Raw genomic sequence first — 20,766 nt, 5'->3', positions numbered from 1 at the left:
ATTTTGAATGTATACAACATCCTAAATCGTTTTAATTATTTGATAAGGGTTGAAGCGGTCAACCTAACCCTATCCATTTCAATGTTTACTTAACAATGACACACCTAACCAATTCCAACTTGTAGCAAACATTTTTCGTATGAATTAGCCCACATTAAGTGTTTTAACCCCAGATTTAAACGAATTTCTAGTAAACTACCTGGATATAACTAAATGCTCTCACTCCTATATACACCTTTCACTTTTTGGTAAATTTTGACCAAAATGAAAAATATTATCTACTTATAAGGAGTTCTTTGCCCTCTTATACTAATTAACTCTGAAAAACAGAACTCATCTGTGAAGGGAATCCATCCATTAATGTAACTGAAGGACCTTACATGGGTCAACCCCGAATAATTCATTATACAAAGGCTAAAACTTTAGGAACTTAATTACCTCTATTTCTAAAGTCTATTATCTCGCACCATAAGCTTCGCTTGTCTGTAAATTCTCGGTAAATATACATGACTGTATCATCCTTTATCACCAGCCCCGTGGTTGCAGTTAGTGGAAACTGCTACTATGCCAACCACCATGGAACTACAGACTTTCGCTACTTCCAAATAGGATTGAGTTCGAGGGCTTCAAAGTCATCCAAAGTCAACTTTTAGTACACACAGCCTCCTATATAAATTTTGTAATATATGCTTTTTATTAGAAAAGTATTGGTTAAACGAATCTAAAATTGAGCAAAAAGCAAGTGTGGGTTAACTAACACCACCTGAAATGATAATAAAAAAAAAAGAAGAAAATGACCAAATAATAGAGAGGGCGGTGAGTGCTTACCAGTGACTTAAGAACTCAGATTTCATTTTGTGTGCATGAAGCTTCTCTCTAAATGCAATGCGTATAAGATATTTAAATCCGTCAAGGTTGCAAGTTATTAAACACAACCAACATTTTTTATGTTTCTATGCATAGTTTACACATATAACTCAATAACACTAATGGCCGGCAATTACTGAATGCTACTCAGAAAAGTCATTGCCCTTGGATTGCTGTTCTTGAAGTGCAAGAAACACCGTCATCAATTTATCCTTGCAATTCTTCTTGTTCATTGCACCACAAATTAACAATTTACAAATATTGATTAATGATTCCCATAACATAGCGTTTTCACGCGATATACAAATCTACTCCAAAAATAAATTACATGCGATATACAGTAGCAAGCTTTATGAAAAGAAGCTGAAAATTAGTTTATTAATTTTTTAGCAAACTAAGTTTATTTTACTTAACTAAAATAGCTAATACTATAGAAACCGAAATAAATATATACCTCAACTAGATTCTGTAGTGACCACCGAGCGGACATAAGCAATAATTTCATCAAACATGAGAGTCTTTCCAGTTACCTACATTTTCAATCACTCGCACACGAAATTGTCAGATCATATGTTATTGTGATGATAGTTGGTTAAAAATAATCCTATCTTTTATAAATCAATAAATAAGTAATTAATAATGAAAGAGTTATAAACATAGAGACGTCACCTGCTCCATTTTGGGTTGCCGGAATCGAAAAATGGTGGGATGCATATTCCATTTTGATTTGGAATGATCTTTAGGAAAATTTCCAAAATAAGCATTTATGAAAAAAAGAAAATTCTAGTTTTAGGTATCATTTGCAAAAAATTCTAAAAATGGGTAAACTAGTCGTAACGGGTAGTTTGTAAAAACCAATTCGAACTTGCCACGTGTCCTTAAACTAACCATAACGAGCACGTTCACTAATCAATTACTCGTCACGACTAAATAAGTTTCATGCCTCGTAATCAACGCCCACGAGTAATTCATAAGTTCTTTAGTCACGACGAGTAGATTATAAGGTTAAACTAGTCGCGGCGAGTAGATTAAAAGGTTAAACTAGTCGCGATGAGTTAACTACTAATAAACTACTCGTGTAGGGAATGTAAACCAGGTAAACTAGTCGTCGCGACTAAAGGATTTATAAATAACTCGTGGGCGTTGATTACGAGGCATGAAACTTATTTAGTCGCGACGAGTAAATGATTAGTGAACGTGCTCGTTTTGGTTAGTTTAAGGACACGTGACAACTTTTAATTGGTTCTACAAACTACTCGTCACGACTAGTTTATAATACCCATTTTTGGAATTTTTTGCAAATGATACCTAAAACTAGAACTTTGTTTTCATAAATGCATATTTTGAGAATTTTCCCATAATCTTTCTTTATCCTCCATGGCTCCCCAAGAATCGGTGTTGGAAAAGACGTGGGAAGAAATTCAAGGAAACAAACAACCGTTCTCAACCTCCCCTTCTAGAAGGTTTTCACGGACTTATTACTGTCTAGATTTGTCCATACTAATATTTTCTTTTTATATATTAGTATTTTTACTCTAATTAAAGTGAATTGGAAAAAGGCAAAAAAAAAAGGATTAAAAAGAGAGATGATATATTGGGCATTTGAAAACCAAATAAAAATAGTAAATTGCGATATTAAAATTTGCTTTGTAATGAAACAAATTGTTTTGACAATATATTAGAAAAGAGCAAGCAAAATATTTTGGTGATGAATTGGGCTGTGAACGAAAAATTGAAAGCTGAATTAAGGCTTGGGCTAATTCAGTTCCATGGGCTTGATTACAAAGGAAATAAAAGAGAATCAAACAATTTGATGGTATGGGTAAAGCCGTAAAGCTGCACAAATCGGGTTTTTCAAATGCCCGGTTCCGGGTATGGAACCAGGTTGGGTATAATTGGGTATTAGCAATACTCGGATCAGGTTCGGGTTCGGGTTCGGGTTCGGGTATTTCTTTTAAAAACCATACCCTATGTACCGGGTTCGGTCCAGGTATAGAACCGGATATTTGAAAACCCTATTCCTAGGTATTGAAAAAACCCTATTTTCGGGTTTCTTCGGGGTTTTTTTTCTCGGATATAGATTGGATTTTTTTACAGAGTTGCACTTTTAATGGGTACCTTTAAGGTATTTTTTAGGTGATTTCGGGTATAGATTGGGTATTGGAAAAACCTGGTTCCAGTTTTCGGGTATTACCAGGTACAAATCGTGCCCGGTTCGGGTACGGGTTTTTGTACTAAAAGCATACCCTATCCATACCCCTACGGATAGGGTCGGATAAAGGTTCGGGTATTAAAAACCCGGGTAAGAAAAAACGGTTATGGGTTTCTTTTCGAATACGGTTTCAAGTTCGGGTTTTTGTGCACCTTTAGGTATGGGAATATTTCGAATCCACTCACAATCTAACCTTTAGGATAAATTAGGAATGAGTAATTGGTATCGGTATCGATACCAAGTTATTAGAATAACGGGGACCGGAAAATTCATGATCGGTACCGGTATTTGAATTCATGTTACCCATACCGAACTGATACTGTATTGGTACCGTATTGTTACAGAACCGAGCATTTTTTGTATCAACGCCAAGTCTTTGAAAAATTAGGGATCATTACCGGTCGATTCCGGTACGTTATTGAGCTCACCCCTTAGATAAATTGAGGAAGTTGAAAAGAGACGATATCATGCTAAAAGTTTTTAATCAAAATTGAGAATCAAATTAAGTCATTTACTAATTAGTTAGACATGTATATATTAATTGTAGGTATTGAGTTCAAACTTCAACCTTGAATACACTTTTTGTTTATATGCAAAACTCATATTTTCATAATAAAGTTTGTATCCCGATAAATTGAAAAATCAAAATCACTACTACATAATTGTCATATCACACATCATGTCATCATAAACTAACAGAACTAACGATATGATATGCTAGATTGAGAATTTGAGTTCGTTATTAATAACAAATTTGAAAGTTGATAATGTCACTAGTTAGTTTGTTAATAAGATTAATATTGGTAAATGGTTAAATACGCTTGATTACTAAAAAAAGTCCAATTTCCCAATAAATAATAGATTTGTATATGGCCTCGACTCTAGTTAAACTCAATACACGAAGCTTGCCAAGTAACCCAATCCACTACCCGAAATAGCAAACCAAAACCCCAACCTGATTTAATAACGACGATATTACCAAACTTCCCGAGAAACCGATTCAATTAAACCGTTTTGATTTTGGGAGAGACAGGTAGCGATGAGCTCGGTACCGTACCGGTACCGACACCAAAAATACCGATCCCAAAAATCACAAATCCGGTAACGATACCGTGCGTATTAAAGGTAAAATTCAAAAATACCAAACCTGTATCATGCCAATTCCGAAATTCAAAACTTTGGTAACGATGGTACCTAATTTGCTTCCTACGTCAAAACCAACTATTTGAATTGGCAACCTCGACTGGCAATTGTTCAGAAGGTCACGTGCCTTCTTGGATTGTATGTGTTGTACACATTTGCATATGCCCATGTGACATGGGCATATGCAAATGGCTTTGGCCCTGCTTTTATCTAATAACGACAATGCCACTATCATTTTCTCTGCTCCATGTTCAGAAGAGTCTCTTTTTGTCCCTCTAGAAACTAGTCTTTCTTTTTAACCCCTTTGTTTATTATATATCTACTATACTATTAAAACAATAACTATTTCTAAAAATAACATTTATTTTCATAAGATAAAATGGCAAAAGACGTCCTTTATGTTTGATCGTTTTTCAGTAGACGTCATTTAATGAAAGAAATAGCAAAAGACATTACCCATGTTTCAAATTTGTTTCACGTTACGTCATTTGTCACTAACCCAGTTATTTTTTCTTGTTAAATCTGGTCATGTGCCTTACACATGAGGATATTTTTGAAATTTTATATAATTATTTTGATAATTAATAATTAATAATTAAAACTTAAAAAGATACTCTCTCTCTCTCTCTCTCTCTCTCTCTTCACCATCTTCTTTCTTCTCTCTATAACATCCACCACCACAATCAAAAACCAAACAACCATAACCACTTGCCGCCCACCACCACCAACCACCTGCCGTCGTTACTATATACTTAACCGCTGTCACCACCTACTTCCGTCATGCCGGAGCTATCAACCCCCAATCTCCGACTCTCTCCACCACCGTCAGCCTCCAAAACACCCCGTCGCCACCACCACTCGCCGCCAACACCTCCAAAACACCTCGTTGCCGAAGAAGATGATGTCGAACCCCCAATTTCATGTTCGATTTTGGATCTTTTATGCCTGGTTACAGGTGGTGGTGGCGAGTGACGGTGGTTGGGTCGGAAAGAAGCCTCTCCCGCGACTCGGTGGTGTCCGATGCACTCTCCAATAAAATGATATAATAATTTAAACACCCTAGTTACATTATTAAAATCAATTCCATTGGTAATATTATTCTTGAAGCAATCGAATGGAGTCTGACTTTTAATGGCAACAGAAGGCCATTATCCACAACCACTTTCTGACAACCAAAAATACTAATCTTGCAATCTTTAATCTTTACCCAGAAGATTATTATCATTAGGCGTAAATATAGCACCCACACCCACACCCAGAAGACGACGGTTGGGTCGGAAAGAAGCCTCTCCGGCGACTCGGTGGTATGTCCGATGCACTCTCCATTGCTGCCGACCTAGGGTTTTCGGTTGCTCCTCTTCCTTCTCAGGTCAATCTTGATATTATCTGAACTAATTATTCTTATAATTACTGTCTGATGTAGTTTTATGTTAAGTTTTTGGATTCTAGGGTTTAGATTTATTATTATTGTTTTGGAGGTGTTGATGGACGGCTGGAGGGTGTTCGATTGATGAGGTGGTATGGCGGAGAGTTGATTTCGGCAACTTCGTTTTTCCGGTGAGGTGGTATGGCGGAAAATAGAGGACAATGGTAACTAGAAAACCAATCAACATGGCGGTCGAGAATTGATGGACGGCTGGAGGATGATGTGTGGCTTATAGGACCCCTCGCTGGAAAACCAGTTTTGGCGGTGATATGTTGGATGGTGGTAACCGGTGATGACTCTGGGAAGGGGATGGTGATGATGAAGATAACTCACTTTATATATTTTTTATTTTATTGAAAAGTAAATGTATTTTTTCAAAAGGTAAAATGTTTAGTTTAATTACACAAACAGTTCTTAAAAGGGTAAAATGACCCCACTGCCCTCATGTGCAAGGCACATGACCAGATTTAACAAGAAAAGTTAACTGGGTTAGTGACAAAGGACATAACGTGAAACAAATTTGAAGAGGTGGCGGGGAATCCCGGTGGTGATAAGACCACCGCTCCGGAGGTTGCAACTGTCACCTCCGAAGAGCCAAAGAAGACGACGGTGACCGGCGCAAAGAGGCCGGCTCCATCGGGTCCGTCCCCGCCTCTCCGTACCTTTAGGCTCAAGAAAACCCGTAAGTACAACTTTCCTTTAGCTTTTATCTTCATAGCTTAATCCTTAGTCTTTTAACACTTTTCTTTTTTACGCAGGCGTGGATGTTGGCGCATTCCAGGGTGAAGGGCCGAGTAGTACCTCTCCGCCAATGACGGTAGGCCTGGTCAGCCTACCTGAGGCGTCGACCCAGGCGCCTGCGCCTGCTTCCGCTGGATCAGTTGCTCACTCCTTTGAGCCGACTGTTCCAGCCGAGATGACGTCACCGCCGGCTGTGAGTGCGATTTTTACAGCATCATTCACCGAGCCGGCGGTTACTATTGCTGCGGATTCCGCGGCAGCGACCGCGGCGGCGACCACGGCAGCTGCTACCATGCCCCCGCCATCGGCAACGACGGCCGGTCCATCAGGTACGCATGGGGCTTCCCGCCAATCTTTGCCACATTCCCATCTGCCTGACCTCTTGGATGGATTTCCTTTGGGTTCAGGTGATGGGTTCGGCGGCTATCAGCTGGTTATTGACCCTACAGGTGCGTAGGGTTCTTCTGGCCCATTTTATACATATATATTTTATCATCTTTTCCTAACTGCTTTGTGTTTTTTGCAGTGTCGGATTCCAATGAAGTGTATGTTCCCCGATGGAACATTCGCCGAGGAACAACCCTTCGCACCCCTGTGGAGTGCGTGGAATGGGCTCGTCACGCTGCTCCCAGTGGTGCGTTGGGGGAAGCCATGGCTAGCTACCAGGAGGGTAGACTAACCAATGAGCTTCGGGTTCTCCTGGCCCGGATGCAGCCGCGCGTCGAGCTGCTTTGTCGTGAAAACGACAAGTTAAAAGCAGCTCGCCTCAAGGAAGTAGCTCAGGCGCGGGCTGTCCGGGAGGAGAACCAAAAACTTGCCGAAGTGGCTGCGGAGAAGGAGAAGGCCTTCAAGGCCCTCGAGGTTGAAGTTCAGGCTCGACTCGAGGCCCGTTCCAAGGCTGCCCAAGCTGTTAATGAACAGCTTCGGCTGGCTAAGGAAACTGCGAGGAACGCAACCGAGAGGGCCACCAAGGCTGAAGCTGTTGCTGAGCCTCTGCGCGTGGAGAATGAAGAACTTAAAGCCAAATTAGAGGCTCTCCAGCAGGCTCATGATGCCTTGGCGATAGAAGACGCCAAAAAGCTCCAGGAGATCTTGGACCAGAGGGGGGTGCTTGACCATACTGAGCGGAAGCTAAAGGGCGTCGAAGAGGCTGCGGCTAAAGAAGTGTTGCTTGCCAACCTTAACAAGAGTGAAGCCGAACGCGCCCGTAACGAAGCTCAAGCATCCCTCCAAGAAGCTCTGGCTGCCAAGGAATGGCTTCTTCGAGAAGCGTTGTCTCAGGTAAACTTTCATGTCTTTACGCTCTTCTTTGTAGATAGAAAGGGTGTTGACACTTGTATATTTTCTTATGTAGGTTGTGCATCGGGTCTTCTCAGAGACCTCTTACGACGATGCTATGAGCGCAGCCCTCAACGCTTCTCACGAGGATGGGGAACGGGCCGGCTTCCTGCTTGGTCTAGGGTTCGTGGAGAAAGGCGTCCCGCCTTCCAACTTCCCTTTGTATAATGTGGATACTGAAGCTGCTTATGACCAAGCAGTGAACCAGTATGCCACCTTCCCGCATCCGGTGGTGGAGAAGGTGAATGAAGTCGCTGCTGCTGATGATGGGCTAGCTATCCTTAAGGCTTTCCTTGAACTGCCACGCTCAACTGACGGCGCTGGTCCAAGTGGAAGTGGCCCTGAAGCCTGATCCTGAAGATCCCTTCCCGCTGCTAGGATAGATTTAGTTTGTACAGATTTACTTACTTGTGGGCGGGTAGTTACCCGGCCATTCTTGTAACGAATATTTATGAAATATAAATCTTTGTGCGGCTAAGACCGCTTCTTTCATTGGATTCCTTGCTTTATAAACGTTATATGACTTGCATACTTTAGTTTAAATTAGCAATTTTCCAAGTGTTTTAGAATAAGTTAACCTTTGAACGTGGTAGATAGGTGTGAAGTTTTGCTTCCTCTTCCGTGATTGTGCGGGTAGAACCGTCACTTGCACGTAGTAGGATGGCTAAACTTTACCATCTGACCTGCGTGTAGGTTTTCCTCATCTTTTGAGGATAAGTTAACCTTTGAACGTGGTAGATAATAGGTGTGAAGTTTTGCTTCCTCTTTCGTGATTGTGCGGGTATGACCGTCACTTGCACTTAGTCGGATGGCTAAACTTTACCCATATCTGACCTGCGTGTAGGTTTTCCTCATCCTTTTTTAGGATAACCTTTGAACGTGGTAGATGATAGGTTGAAGTTTTGCTTCCTTGTTCGTGATTGTGCGGGTAAGACCGTCACTTGCACTTACAAGGATGGCTAAACTTTACTTACATCTGACCTGCGTGTAGGTTTTCCTTATTTTTAGCGTTGTGTTTATGCGGGTTTTGCCGCCTTCCACACGTAACGACTTACTTCTTCCCCATTTATGCGGTGAATACCGGCACCAGTGTGGGAAGTTCATAAGTATAAAGGTAAAGTTAACACATTATGAAAGGAGAATCATTTCCATTAGAAGTGGCTCTAGGCCTTTTCTTTACAAGTTTTGGAATTAATCTACATATAACATTTGCGTAATTGAGCTCCATTCCATGTTCTTGGGATGGGAGTGACATCGAGCCTTTCGAGCCTGTATGCGCCCTTTCCCAGGACTTCTTTGATAATGTATGGCCCTTCCCAGACCGGGGCCAGCTTCCCCGGGCGTTCTTGGTTCGAAGCCTCGTTGTTACGCAGTATGTAGTCTCCTATATTGAAGTTGCAGAGTTTTACCCGCGTGTTGTAGTACTTTTGCATTTGTCGCTTGTAGTTCTCTTCACGCACTGCGGCTAAGTCTCTGCGTTCCTCGGTTAGCATAAGATCCAACCGTCTTTCCGCATCATTGTCTTCTGGCTGAATCAAGACCCTTGGTGAGGGTAAACCAATTTCGACCGGGACCATGGCTTCAGTGCCATAAGTGAGGCTGAACGGGGTTTCTCCCGTACTGGCCTTCTTCAGCGTTCTGTTTGCCCAAAGGACGTGCGGAAGCTCGTCCACCCAGCCGGATCTGTGTTCCAATAGTCTTTTCTTTATGCCTTCGATGATGCTCTTATTTGCTCTTTCCACCTCACCATTACCTTGCGGGTGTGCCACTGAGGTAAAGGTGTGGGTGATTTGTAGTTCTTTCAGCCACTGTTGTAGCTTCTTGTCAGCAAAGTTGGTGCCGTTATCGCTCACCAAATTCTGTGGAAGTCCAAAACGACAAATAATAAATTCCCATATAAATTTTTTGATATGTTTCGCGGTTGTTTGGGCTAAAGGTTTTGCTTCTATCCACTTGGTGAAGTAGTCGATGGCTACCACTAGGAACTGAACATTTCCTGCTGCTGTAGGAAATGGGCCTGTCACATCGATGGCCCACTTCTGAAATGGCCATGAAGAAGTGACTGGAACAAGTTCATTCTTCGGGCGGTGCGTGTTGGGTGCGTAAAGCTGGCAAGACCTGCATTTTCTGATGTATGCCAGTGCATCCGTATGCATCCCCGGCCAAAAGTATCCCGCGTTGTTTAGCTTGGCAACAACAGCGCGGGGACCTGCGTGTACTCCACAGATGCCTTCGTGTACTTCCCTTAGGAGGTAGTCAGCATCTTGGTTGTCCACGCATCTTAAGAGTGGGCCAAGAAAGTTACGTCTGTAAAGGATGTCATCAATGAGTTGATAATTCATTGCTTTACAGCGTAGTTTTCTTGCCTGTGTTTTGGACTCCGGTAGTGTACCTGTCGCAAGGTATTTTATTATTGGTGTCATCCACGTTTCCGTGCCTGTTTGGATGACACAAATTTCCTTGTGCGGGACCGATGGTGTCTCGAGGAGTTCAATGCGGATATCCTTTCCTAAGTGGGTGAAGGCTAATGATGCAAGCTTGCTTAACGCATCCGCAGATTTGTTTTCACTTCGCTTGACGTGTATGACTTTGCAGTCATTGAAATCGCGCATAAGGGATTTTGCTTGTGCGAGGTACAGGGCCATTGTGTCGTTCACGGCCGTGTACGTCCCGTTGATTTGATTGGCTACTAACATGGAATCCACATGGGCTTCCAAGTTTTTCACTCCCATCTTACGCGCAATTCTCAGCCCAGCCAGGAATGCTTCATACTCGGCTTCGTTATTCGTACTTGGAAAATCTAGTCGAATAGCGTAAGTGTATTCTTGGCCTGCTGGGTTGGTTAGCTTTAGCCCTGCGCCTGAACCCTCGTTACTGGCTGCTCCATCAGTGTAGAGTCGCCAGACATCATTGATGTCTTGTGCTGGAGAGGGTTGAGCCTCTTCCTGGCACTCTTTTTCCCGCGATGCAGGCACTTCTGCAATAAAGTCGGCCAGAACCTGGCCTTTTATGGCTGGTCTTGGCTTATACTTTATCGCGTATTCCCCCAACTCAATTGCCCATTTGGCTAGGCGTCCCGATAACTCGGGTTTGCCTAGAACGTTTGCAAGTTTGAAGTTTGAGAGAATGGTGATTGGGTGACCCTGGAAATATCGTCTTAGCCTGCGTGAAGCGTGTATTAGTGCTAAGACTAATTTTTCTAGGGTAGAGTACCGGGTTTCTACATCTGTTAGGACATGGCTAACATAGTAGATTGGCATCTGGATGCCTTTTCGTTCTACTAGCAGGACTGCCCCTGTTGCTCTATCAGTTGCGAAGAGGTATAGGATTAATTCCTCTCCCGCTTTTGGTGCTGTCAGCGTTGGGAGTTCGATCAAGCGTGACCGAATCTCCTGAAAAGCTGCTTCCGCTTCAGGTGTCCAGCGGAAGTGCGTTTTCTTTAAACAGTTTCTCAATGTTGACATGAATGGAAACGACCTATCCGCGTGGTTTGCCAAAAAGCGATTAAGTGCCACTAGTCGTCCATTCAGTGTCTGAGCCTGTTTGATGGTAGTAGGTGATTCCATTTTGATAATGGCTTCGACCTTTTCAGGGTTCGCTCTGAAGCCATCTTTAGTGACGATGACCCCCAAGAACTTCCCTTCTTCCATTCCAAAGGCACACTTGCTCGGGTTGAGCTTCATGTTTATCTTCCTGAGCGTGTTGAAAGTTTCTTCGATGTCTTTCAACATCGCTTCTGGGTCAGGGCTTTTGATGACCAAGTCATCCATGTAGACTTCCAAGTTCCTCCCAATTTGGGAGTGAAACTCTTTGTCCATCAGGCGTTGGTATGTGGACCCGGCATTCTTAAGTCCGAATGGCATCATTTGATAACAAAATGTGCCATCGGGCGTCCGAAAAGCGGTTTTGTCCTGATCATCAACGGCCATGTGGATTTGATGGTAACCCTTATACGCGTCCAGGAAGCATTTAAGGCGGAATGGTGCCAACGAATCCACCTTAAGATCAATTTCAGGTAACGGATAACAATCTTTGGGGCATGCTTTGTTCAAATCTTTGAAATCTATGCACATGCGCCATTGTTTGTCATTCTTCGGTACCATAACGGGATTTGCAACCCAAGTTTGATATCTACTAACGCGTACGATGCCTGCGTCAAGGAGTTCCTTGACTTGGGTTCTACACGCGTTAGTTTGTTCTGGCCCCATTACTCTGCGCTTTTGTACGATCGGCGTGGCAGCCGGATCGCATTTGAGCTTATGCTCTGCCTTACTCCGGGGTACACCAGTCATGTCAGCTGGTGTCCACGCGAAGATGTCGGCGTTCCTTTGTAATAAGCGCTTAAGTAAGGTGCGTGTGGGATCAACAATTGTTGGGCCAATGGTGATGGCCTGGTCCGGGTACTTGCCGTTGAAGGCCCATCTTTCTGGTTCGGTGATGGTTGGTTTAGCCATCTTTGGTTTGGGTTTAGATGAGACAGATGCGATGAATACTTGGGGAATGCCGGTGATCATCGCTACACCCTCAGCTGTTGGCCATCCCATCATGCCGTGGACTGAGGATACCACGGCGTTGAATCTTGCCATCCCGTCTCTCCCGAAGAGAATGTCGTATGTGTGGTGTGGCTTCCTCATCACGACAAAGTCCACATCTTCTGTGCGGGATTGTTTCCCATCCGTAAGAGTGACAGGGAAAGATAGGATACCCAGGGGGGTGTTTGTGCTGCCATCAAACCCTTCCATCGATGCGCAGATCGTTTCCAGGCGTTCCTTGTCTTCGTCATCTAGCTTGTCGAAGAACTGCCTGTACATCACCGTCGACGATGCGCCGTTGTCAGCAAGAGTGCGGGAGGTGATGTAGTGCCCCAGCTGGCTTTTGATGACGATAGGGCCTTCTTTGCTGGGTCCTCCTGGCATTCGCGGGAAGCGCACCTCAGCTTCCTTCCACGCACATGGTTCTGGCGTTCGCCTTTTTCTTCCTCTGATGTTACCATGAACCATGTTGATGCTGATGTCAACGGGCTTTCGTCCGTTGCCTTGGTACCGGTTGTCGTTCCGTCCTCCCTTCTTGATTGATGCCACCAGGTGTGCCAGTCTTCCATCCTTGACGAATGCTTCAATAATATCCTTCAAGGATGTACACTCTTCCGTACCATGACCTTTTGTCCCGTGGAAGTCACAGGATTTGCTTTGATCCGCATTAGGTCGGTGCCAGATCACTGGAGCTTTTGGCCACGGTAGCTTTTCAGTGGCAAATATCTCCGTGACGCTTTTGGTGAGTGGCGTCCACCGGTGCTTTTGGCTTGAAGGGTGTGTGTGATTTCTTCCGCCAACAAGAGGGCGAGAGCTGGATGAGGTGTCAAAGTTTACCCTTGACTGCCAGATACCTAGCTTCCTCTTTTTGTTCTGCCGGGCGATCCGGACATTGTTCTCTCTTGTCCTCTGCGTGTAGAGGTGTGTACTCTGGGGAAGGTCCCTTCCCAGTTGCTTCTCCGTCTCGGCAAAGCGCTTGGCCGCCGTCATGATGGCATCCCATGTTGATGGCATGCCATCCTTACCCGTCAATGTGCGGATAAGCTCCGGGTATTCGGCGCCTTGGACGAAAGCGGCGCGAACAAGATTTTCACTTACGTTGCCGAGACTTAGCTTTTTGGAGTTGAAGCGGGTGATGAAGTCTAATAAAGATTCATCCTCCTCTCTAACGCAGTTGAGGATCGTCCACTGTTCCTCTGTGTATTTCCTCTGTTGGCTGAAGTGCTGGCTGAACTTGTTCTGAAAGTCCGCTCAGTCATATATGTGGTGGACCGGTAAACGATCGAACCATGCCCTGGCCGCTCCAACCAGAGTCATCTAGAACATATAACACCACGTGGGTTCCGTCCAGTTACTGACGGTTGCCCCCGCAATGAATCTGTTCAAGTGGTCGTCTGGGTCGGATAGACCATCATAAGTGCCAATGTTAGACATTTGTTTGGCACTTCTCGGGGCGATTGCTTCCGCAATGTCCCATGCAAACTTTGACTTTCCTGCATTTGTAGCAGTTGGCCTAAATGTTTTTGAGAAGTCACGCGGGTTTCTCTTCGCATTTGTTGGTTTAAAAGCTTCCCCAAAATTCCTTTTTGGCTGGAAGTCCGTTTCCTTACGCTTCCCTTTCGCCTTATGGCGAGGGTTTGCGTCGGTATCGGATTCTTCTCTCTCCTCGTCTGAGTACTCGCACTCGCTGTTCATATTGAGCTGCTGGCGAGTACTGCCGAATTCGTCAGCCTGTTGAACTGAACGCAAGCGTTCATCCAATTCAGCTTGGAACTCTCTTTGACGTGCTTCGGCCCACGCCTTCACTTGATCTAGTGTTTGGCGAGGGGCCCTCGTTCGTTTTTCCAACTGGGCATCAGTGAACCCCAGTGGAATATTTACTGCACTTGCCCCGGCTTGGGTAGTCGGGGTAGTGTTCGTAAGATTTGTATAACCGCCGGTGTTCCCCCCAGTTGCTGGGGTTGTGGTTACCGGGGTTTCTTGGTCGGTTACTGGCCTTGGGACCGGAGTAACGTTAACCATTTCTTCAGAAATTTTGAAAAAACTAAATTAGTTCTAGCTTTTATGCACGGATGGCGCCAATGAAGAAACACTAAGTGAACCCACAGGCAGATTATAGATAATCTGGGGGTTAAGTAATGTTTCCCACGGATGAGGTCTAGCAGAGAAGGTTGTTCTTCTGGAGACCTGCAAAACAGACACCGTAAGCTCGTCACTGAGAAGGGGGGGGGGTTCCTCCTTGTGACCACCCTCCGGCGTGAGAATCAGACTAGATTGCTCTGAATATAAGTGTATATTAAGAGATTGCTAGATAAGATTGAGATATCAGATCATGTCCTTACCATTCCAAGGTGTTGGAGTATTTATAGCCGAAGGTAGGTTTCCAAGCAGGCACAGCCGGCTGAATAGTATTCCTGTTCTACCAACAGTGGACTACGCACAGGCCATGCTGGTTGGTGGATAGGTTACGGCCAACAGTAATAAGGTCGGCTGTATACCGTTCCTTTACTGCCGGCTACGCACTGTTCCACCAACTGTAGGCTGCGCACGTCCCATTGTAAGGGTTGGTGAGTAGGCAGCGGCTAATAGTGACAAACAGTACTAGAGGGTGCTCCTCCTCGTATTGTTGTCGGTGAGCTGTCACCCTGTGATTAGTTCATGGGCTGCTCTGGTCAAACTGTCTGTTCCGCCCATACCTGATTAGGTATAGTACGAAAGACCTTCCAGAAGCATACGGACTGGCTCATTTAGGCGGGAGTGTTCCCGCCTTGCTCATTCCTTCATGTGAAAACTGAAGTAACGAATGCCTTGTGCGTGTAGCCTTGCTGTTAGTGCGGGTAGCCTTCCCTGATGGCTTGTATCCGCAGCTGCGGGAACAGGCGGGGTACTTCACCATTAGGAGGCTTTCCCTGCGGGTACAGCTGGCGTACTGCGCGTAAGGTTCTTTGAGCATGGTGGGTCCTGCTGGAGCAGTTGGTCATTGCGCAGACGTCCCTGTTTAAGGTGAGTCTTGCGAGTCCAACTGGGCTCTGCTGGGACCTACCTCTTCATGGGTCAAGATCAAGAACATAATATTGTGCAAAAATATGAAGTGGGTCAAGTTAAAGAGCATGATAATATGCAAAAATATCAAGTGGGTAAAGATCAAGATCAAGAAAATGTGCAAAAATATGAAGTGGGTCAAGTTCAAGAACATGTTAAAGTGCAAAAATATGAAGAAAGTTTCAATCTTGAGTCATTATTTGAAGAACCAACGAACCAAGATTTTGTAATTCAAGAAACCCATAAACAAGAACAAATCAATGGAGTTTTAGATAGAGAAAGTGAGGTTAAAGAGAGTGAAAACATGTCGCCGGAGTGTTTATTAATGATGTTATATGAGCCCAAGTTATCAATGGAGGTATCAAAAGAAACATGGGTTTGCCGGAAAGACTTCATCCGGCGTTAGTCCAGTAGAAAAAAACCACCGCCGGCGGCGGCGATTAAACCCGATGGCGGAGATGAGTCAAGTGGTAGTGCTAGTAATGTTGATAATATTAATGAGGTGATGAGGGTGGCAGACGGTGGTTTTCCGGCGGTGTTACGGCAGCCGGCGCGGTCGTCGTGTTCATTTCCGGCGGCGCCGACAATGGCTATGGTGGTTGAGCAGAAGCTGGCGAATGCGGTGGGTTATGAGCCGTTTGTGTTGACAAGGTGCAAGTCAGAGCCGATGAAGACTGCGGCGGCTAAGCTGCTACAAGAGAGTTGTGTTTTGGAGAATAGGAAGCTGGATTTGGAACGGCTGAGCCGTGGCGGATTTGGTGTCGGCGCAGCTGGGTTAGGGTTTTGAATGTACATTGTTAATTGTTTTTTGATTATTTGTTGGTAAATAAAGCTCGTTTAGTTATTGAGTATGATCTCAAGCGTTGGATGAAAAGTTTGTTAAGGCTGGTGGAGCCTTTAACTGCCCTTGTGTTTTTTAAGTTTTACTTTTCTTGGACTATCTATTAATTTTACAATGCACAACTGAGTTTGAGCCGAACGTAGGTTCGTTTAAGGTAGACAAGTACACGAGCTCGATAAACTAGCGGAGTCCGAGTTTGAAAAAAGGATTCATGAGCCGAGCTTCCTTAAAGAGAACTCGAAACAAGCCTAACCCGAGTTCGGGCTAGACTCGCTTACACCTTTACAACTACAAACAAATTAACAATAAATGGTGGTTTGTTGATGAGACCAAGTCAAGGGTTGATATTAGGCATGCAAACAAACCGAAAGTTCGGTGAATGAAGATGAGCAAAAGGTACGTGTTCATTTAAATAAAAGAACGAAAAAAAACACATATTTCGTTCGTTTATTTAGTCATAAACATTTGTTTATGTTCGTTTTTAATGAAACTTTAAATATTTCATCTACTTAATGTTTACTATTTGTTCATTTAAGTGTGTTCATGTTTGTGAACTTTCGTTTAGATTTTAAATAAGCGAACATAAACGAACAAGCGGATATGTTTATTTTTTAGAAAAACAAACATGAACACAAGTGTTAGTCTGATAAGTGTTCATATTCATTCGATTCATTTGCAACGCCTACTTGGTATAGTCACTCATACCAGACCTTTACTTTGAACCAAACACCTACAAACCTAGCTTTTTATTATACGATGGACCCTGAACCTAAACTATTTGGGTTGTATTCTACGTGTCACAATGTCTATTTGGGCTCTATGCTTGAGCTTGGGTTCATTTAAAGTCTGGCCCATTAGGCTTAACATTATCTACTTTCCCTACCATAAAAATTAAAATTAAAATAAAATTGAAGATTCAAGATAATTGGCATCAGTTCAGGGTTGTTTTTGTCAACCCCCCCCCCCCCCCCCCCCATGCACTCGGGGTGGTTTTCTCGAGACAGTATAAATTCACCCCTTTTTGTTCGAAAATTTGAGCCTCCCCTCCCCCCCTGCATTCCCTTCGGCCTTTAGGTCAAAACTTCGCAGCTATTCATAGTCAAACTCCAAGTTATTCGTACATACCGAAAGAAAGATGTCTAACGCCACCAATGGTCATGACCATTGACAAGTTGGCTTACATAACTTCAACCAAAACCACTTGCCTCATGTCTCCATCCGTTAGAAAGTCTTGTCTCAACATTTTTTCTAATGTGTGTTTATTAATTTATATAAATTTATTAAGTTATCTTGAACATATGTTACAAATAATACCCCTCTTTAATTTGATCTTTAACGTTCTGGTCCTCGGTTGTTATGAACACCATTAAATGTTTTCAGGCATTGAGCAAAAAACAAATAATCTTAATTTCTTGCATGGGATAATGTTAGTTTATGATGAACACCTCAATCCTTCTTTAAAGAAATAAATTTTAATGTTCGGTCAACTTATGGTTAGCTAAATGGATTTAGAAAAAGTTTTGGGTGTTAAATGTGTAGAAGGGATATTAATCAATGTCATGAACATTTATTCCCATTACATATGGTGGTAAGCTATGGTTTGCATGATCTTGTTGGTTATAGGGGTAGTGACTAAATTCCGTAATTATTTCTGTGACGGTTAAAAAAGAATGAAAAAGAAACATCTCAGCCTCGTACGCGACCATACGATAAGCATATAGCATTTTTATCTTGTATCTTATCTTAAATGTATATTGACGAAACCTTTAAAAGCTCTTTGCTTACCCCATACATTATCTTAAGCCACCAGATTGCTTTATTTGTAAATGGAGGCTTCTCATACATTTGACCCGAATTCACGGATATGGGTCTTACAAAACCCATATAGCCCTTAAGCGGGTTATAACATCTCATTAAATTAAATATTAATCTCAACAATATTAAATATAAAAATCTATAATATATAATATATAATATCTGTTTTTTTTTTAAAGATATTATTTGTAATTAAGAAACAATTTTAAAGTAAAAAAAAATAAGCGGATCATAGATCTCACCAAACCCGATAACTTTTAAATCGGGTTATAACATCTCATTTATTTTCGAAACCTTTTTATCATCAAACCCTAAGTATATTATTAAGTTTCTTACAATAAATAAAATTAAAATTCAAAAAAATATATAAATATTAGAAACGAATAACGTAAAACAACCCCCGTAATACGGAGGATAAAAAATAGATATCATTTATAAAAATAAGCAAAATAATAAGAAACCTTTTATGATACATGAAAACACGCAAATAATTTCATTTATTATTTTAGAAACAATAAATAGATAGGAAAATATAACCAGCCCTACACCTGCTTTATTTATATTGTTAATTGCTAATAAATTAGTCAAGTCAAACAATGATGCATGAACAATATTGACATTAAATACGCTGGGCCAAGTTAATAACAATCAAATTTCATAAGCCATAACTCATTTCAGTAGCATTTCATATGATTTGTTAGTATATTAAAATATATACTAATGTACATAAACTTGATCCATAGTTAGGATGTTTATAATTTAACTCTCCAAATAACAACTAACCCTCAAAGCTTATTATATATGAAATACCATGTATTGAAATACCACATAATTGATTATTTTTTATATATGATCAAGTATTTATAGAATTATCATTTCGATCATATCTTTTAATTATGATAAGATATCTACAATAAAAATATATTCTATTGATACCTACAATCTCACCATCAAACAAAAGCATTGCATTCTTTGGTCCCATAGATGATGGCTTTCAAGTTTCAAGACATGCCACCAAACATTTGTCCACCAAATAGGTTAAACATATGTACATTTACAATATCACAATAACTTCTTTTCTTTCTTTTTTTTTTCCTTTTATAAAATAGTATTAAAAAGGTAGTAAAACTTAAAGCATACATGGACACATAAAACAAACACTAATGAATTAAAAATTCTAACAAATTTGCATTGCAAAATTAACAACTATATTTCAACATGAATGTCATGAGACAATTTTACATAACTTAACAATTTCATGCAACATTAGAATGACCAAGTTGACTCGAGTGGATACCTTGAATTATATCTAAAGTATTTATCTCAACCCGAAAAGTCCAAGATTAGAACCCATCATAGAGCCAGGAGTATACATCTCATCGACTTCGTAAACCTGTTCACCAAAACGATATAAATTGTTCACATCTTCTTCCAAACTCACAGATGAACTCCGAGCTTCCTCACCACATAAAGAGATCGAAAAATCCATGGGAGATTGATGGTGGTTGTTATTGTTGTAATGTTTATGGCATTGTGTATGTTCAGCTTGAACTTTATTGAGCTCTGCTCTGAGCTGTTCAACTTCCTTTTGAAGTTGAACAGTCTCAACTAAAGTGGCCTCCAATTGGAGCTGGAGCATGTTGTAACCATGCTCCATACTTTGGTTCTTCCAACGTGCCCTTTTGTTTTGATACCAAATGGCTATTTGTCTTGGTGGGATACCAAGCATACACGAAAGCTGTTGTTTTCGCTCTGGCTCAAGCTTTTTGGTTGAGTCAAAGTTTGATTCCAGAAGTCTCACCTGATCCTCAGTTAGTCTCTTGGTGGATTGTTTATGTTGTTTTTGTGGGGTGGTTTTCTGGTTATGGAAAGTTGAGTGATTCATGATTATGGTAGTTTTAGGGTGGGGTGGTGATGTTGGGTTTGAGTGTGTGATGGTTGTTTTTATTTATGGAAGGAGGTAGGGTCCTACAAGTGCAAGTATTTGGTGGCCTTGGGCATATAGAAAACTTAGAAGTTTTATTATTTTATTATGTGTGTTCTTCTTAAATACAGCTTAGAATTTCTATCGAGTTTGACAACTTGCAAGCCGCGAGAAGCCTAAAATAGTTACAAAAGCTTACATCAAAACAGAACAAACGAACAAGCACACAAATAAATAGACACGCTATATGCCAAATGCCACCATAACAGATATTATGTTCGTGTTTATGAAACTAGCCATGTGAAGCAATCAACCGTAGTATATATTTAGGCAGGCTAATTTTCGCATAAAAATACAGATATGTAATAGATATTAACTAGTATTTGTGTTAGTGCGTTGTGTCCCATGACATCAGTCGGGAAATCCTTTATTATAAAATATATGTGACAAGTTTTCTCATAAAAATACAGATATGTAATAGATATTAACTTTACTTTGTTCTTTTATCAAAAACTATTTTAGACTGCCAAGTCACATGTAAAATATGTTTTCAACTTACCCTATGAATTCTGTCAAATATAAAAAAATTATTTATATATAATTCTAACTTCTATATATGTGTGATTCAGAAGTCAAACCAAAAATAATATTACTTCAAATATCAAGTACCAAGTGGTTAATATAATATAAGGCCAGCCTCCACAACTATCACCGTCAAGCGCCCAAAGAATCAATGGGGGAAGAATTGAAGGCTGCTGCTCACAGTTTTTTAAAATTTAATTTCAAATAACAAAACTTAAATAAAATACTGTAAGATCCGCATATAGATACTTATCCTTTTACATGCAATACAATAAGCTTTGATTTGATTTTATAAGGGTAGAG

The 20,766-nt window shown here is 41.7% G+C and overlaps 1 protein-coding gene across 1 annotated transcript; it reads right to left on the bottom strand.

Moving 5' to 3' along the window:
* Positions 1 to 19,271: 19,271 nt before the first annotated feature.
* Positions 19,272 to 19,955, bottom strand: LOC143570115 (homeobox-leucine zipper protein ATHB-52-like). Its single transcript, XM_077055850.1, has one exon. The coding sequence runs from the start codon at positions 19,840 to 19,842 to the stop codon at positions 19,276 to 19,278; it is 567 nt and encodes a 188-aa protein (XP_076911965.1). The 5' UTR covers positions 19,843 to 19,955; the 3' UTR covers positions 19,272 to 19,275.
* Between the last annotated feature and the right edge of the window lie 811 nt (positions 19,956 to 20,766).

The sequence above is a fragment of the Bidens hawaiensis genome, unplaced genomic scaffold, assembly GCF_021521415.1.
Source record: "Bidens hawaiensis isolate Kalapana, Puna unplaced genomic scaffold, B.hawaiensis_p1.1 tig00024822_1, whole genome shotgun sequence".
NCBI classification, from domain to species: domain Eukaryota; kingdom Viridiplantae; phylum Streptophyta; class Magnoliopsida; order Asterales; family Asteraceae; genus Bidens; species Bidens hawaiensis.
The sequence above is the reverse complement of the archived record's forward strand: the minus strand, read 5'-3'. Positions and strand labels throughout refer to the sequence as shown.

What these genes read in the sequence shown, in the direction of transcription:
- LOC143570115 (XM_077055850.1), bottom strand. Translation starts at nt 19,842, where the DNA reads ATGAATCACTCAACTTTCCATAACCAGAAAACCACCCCACAAAAACAA.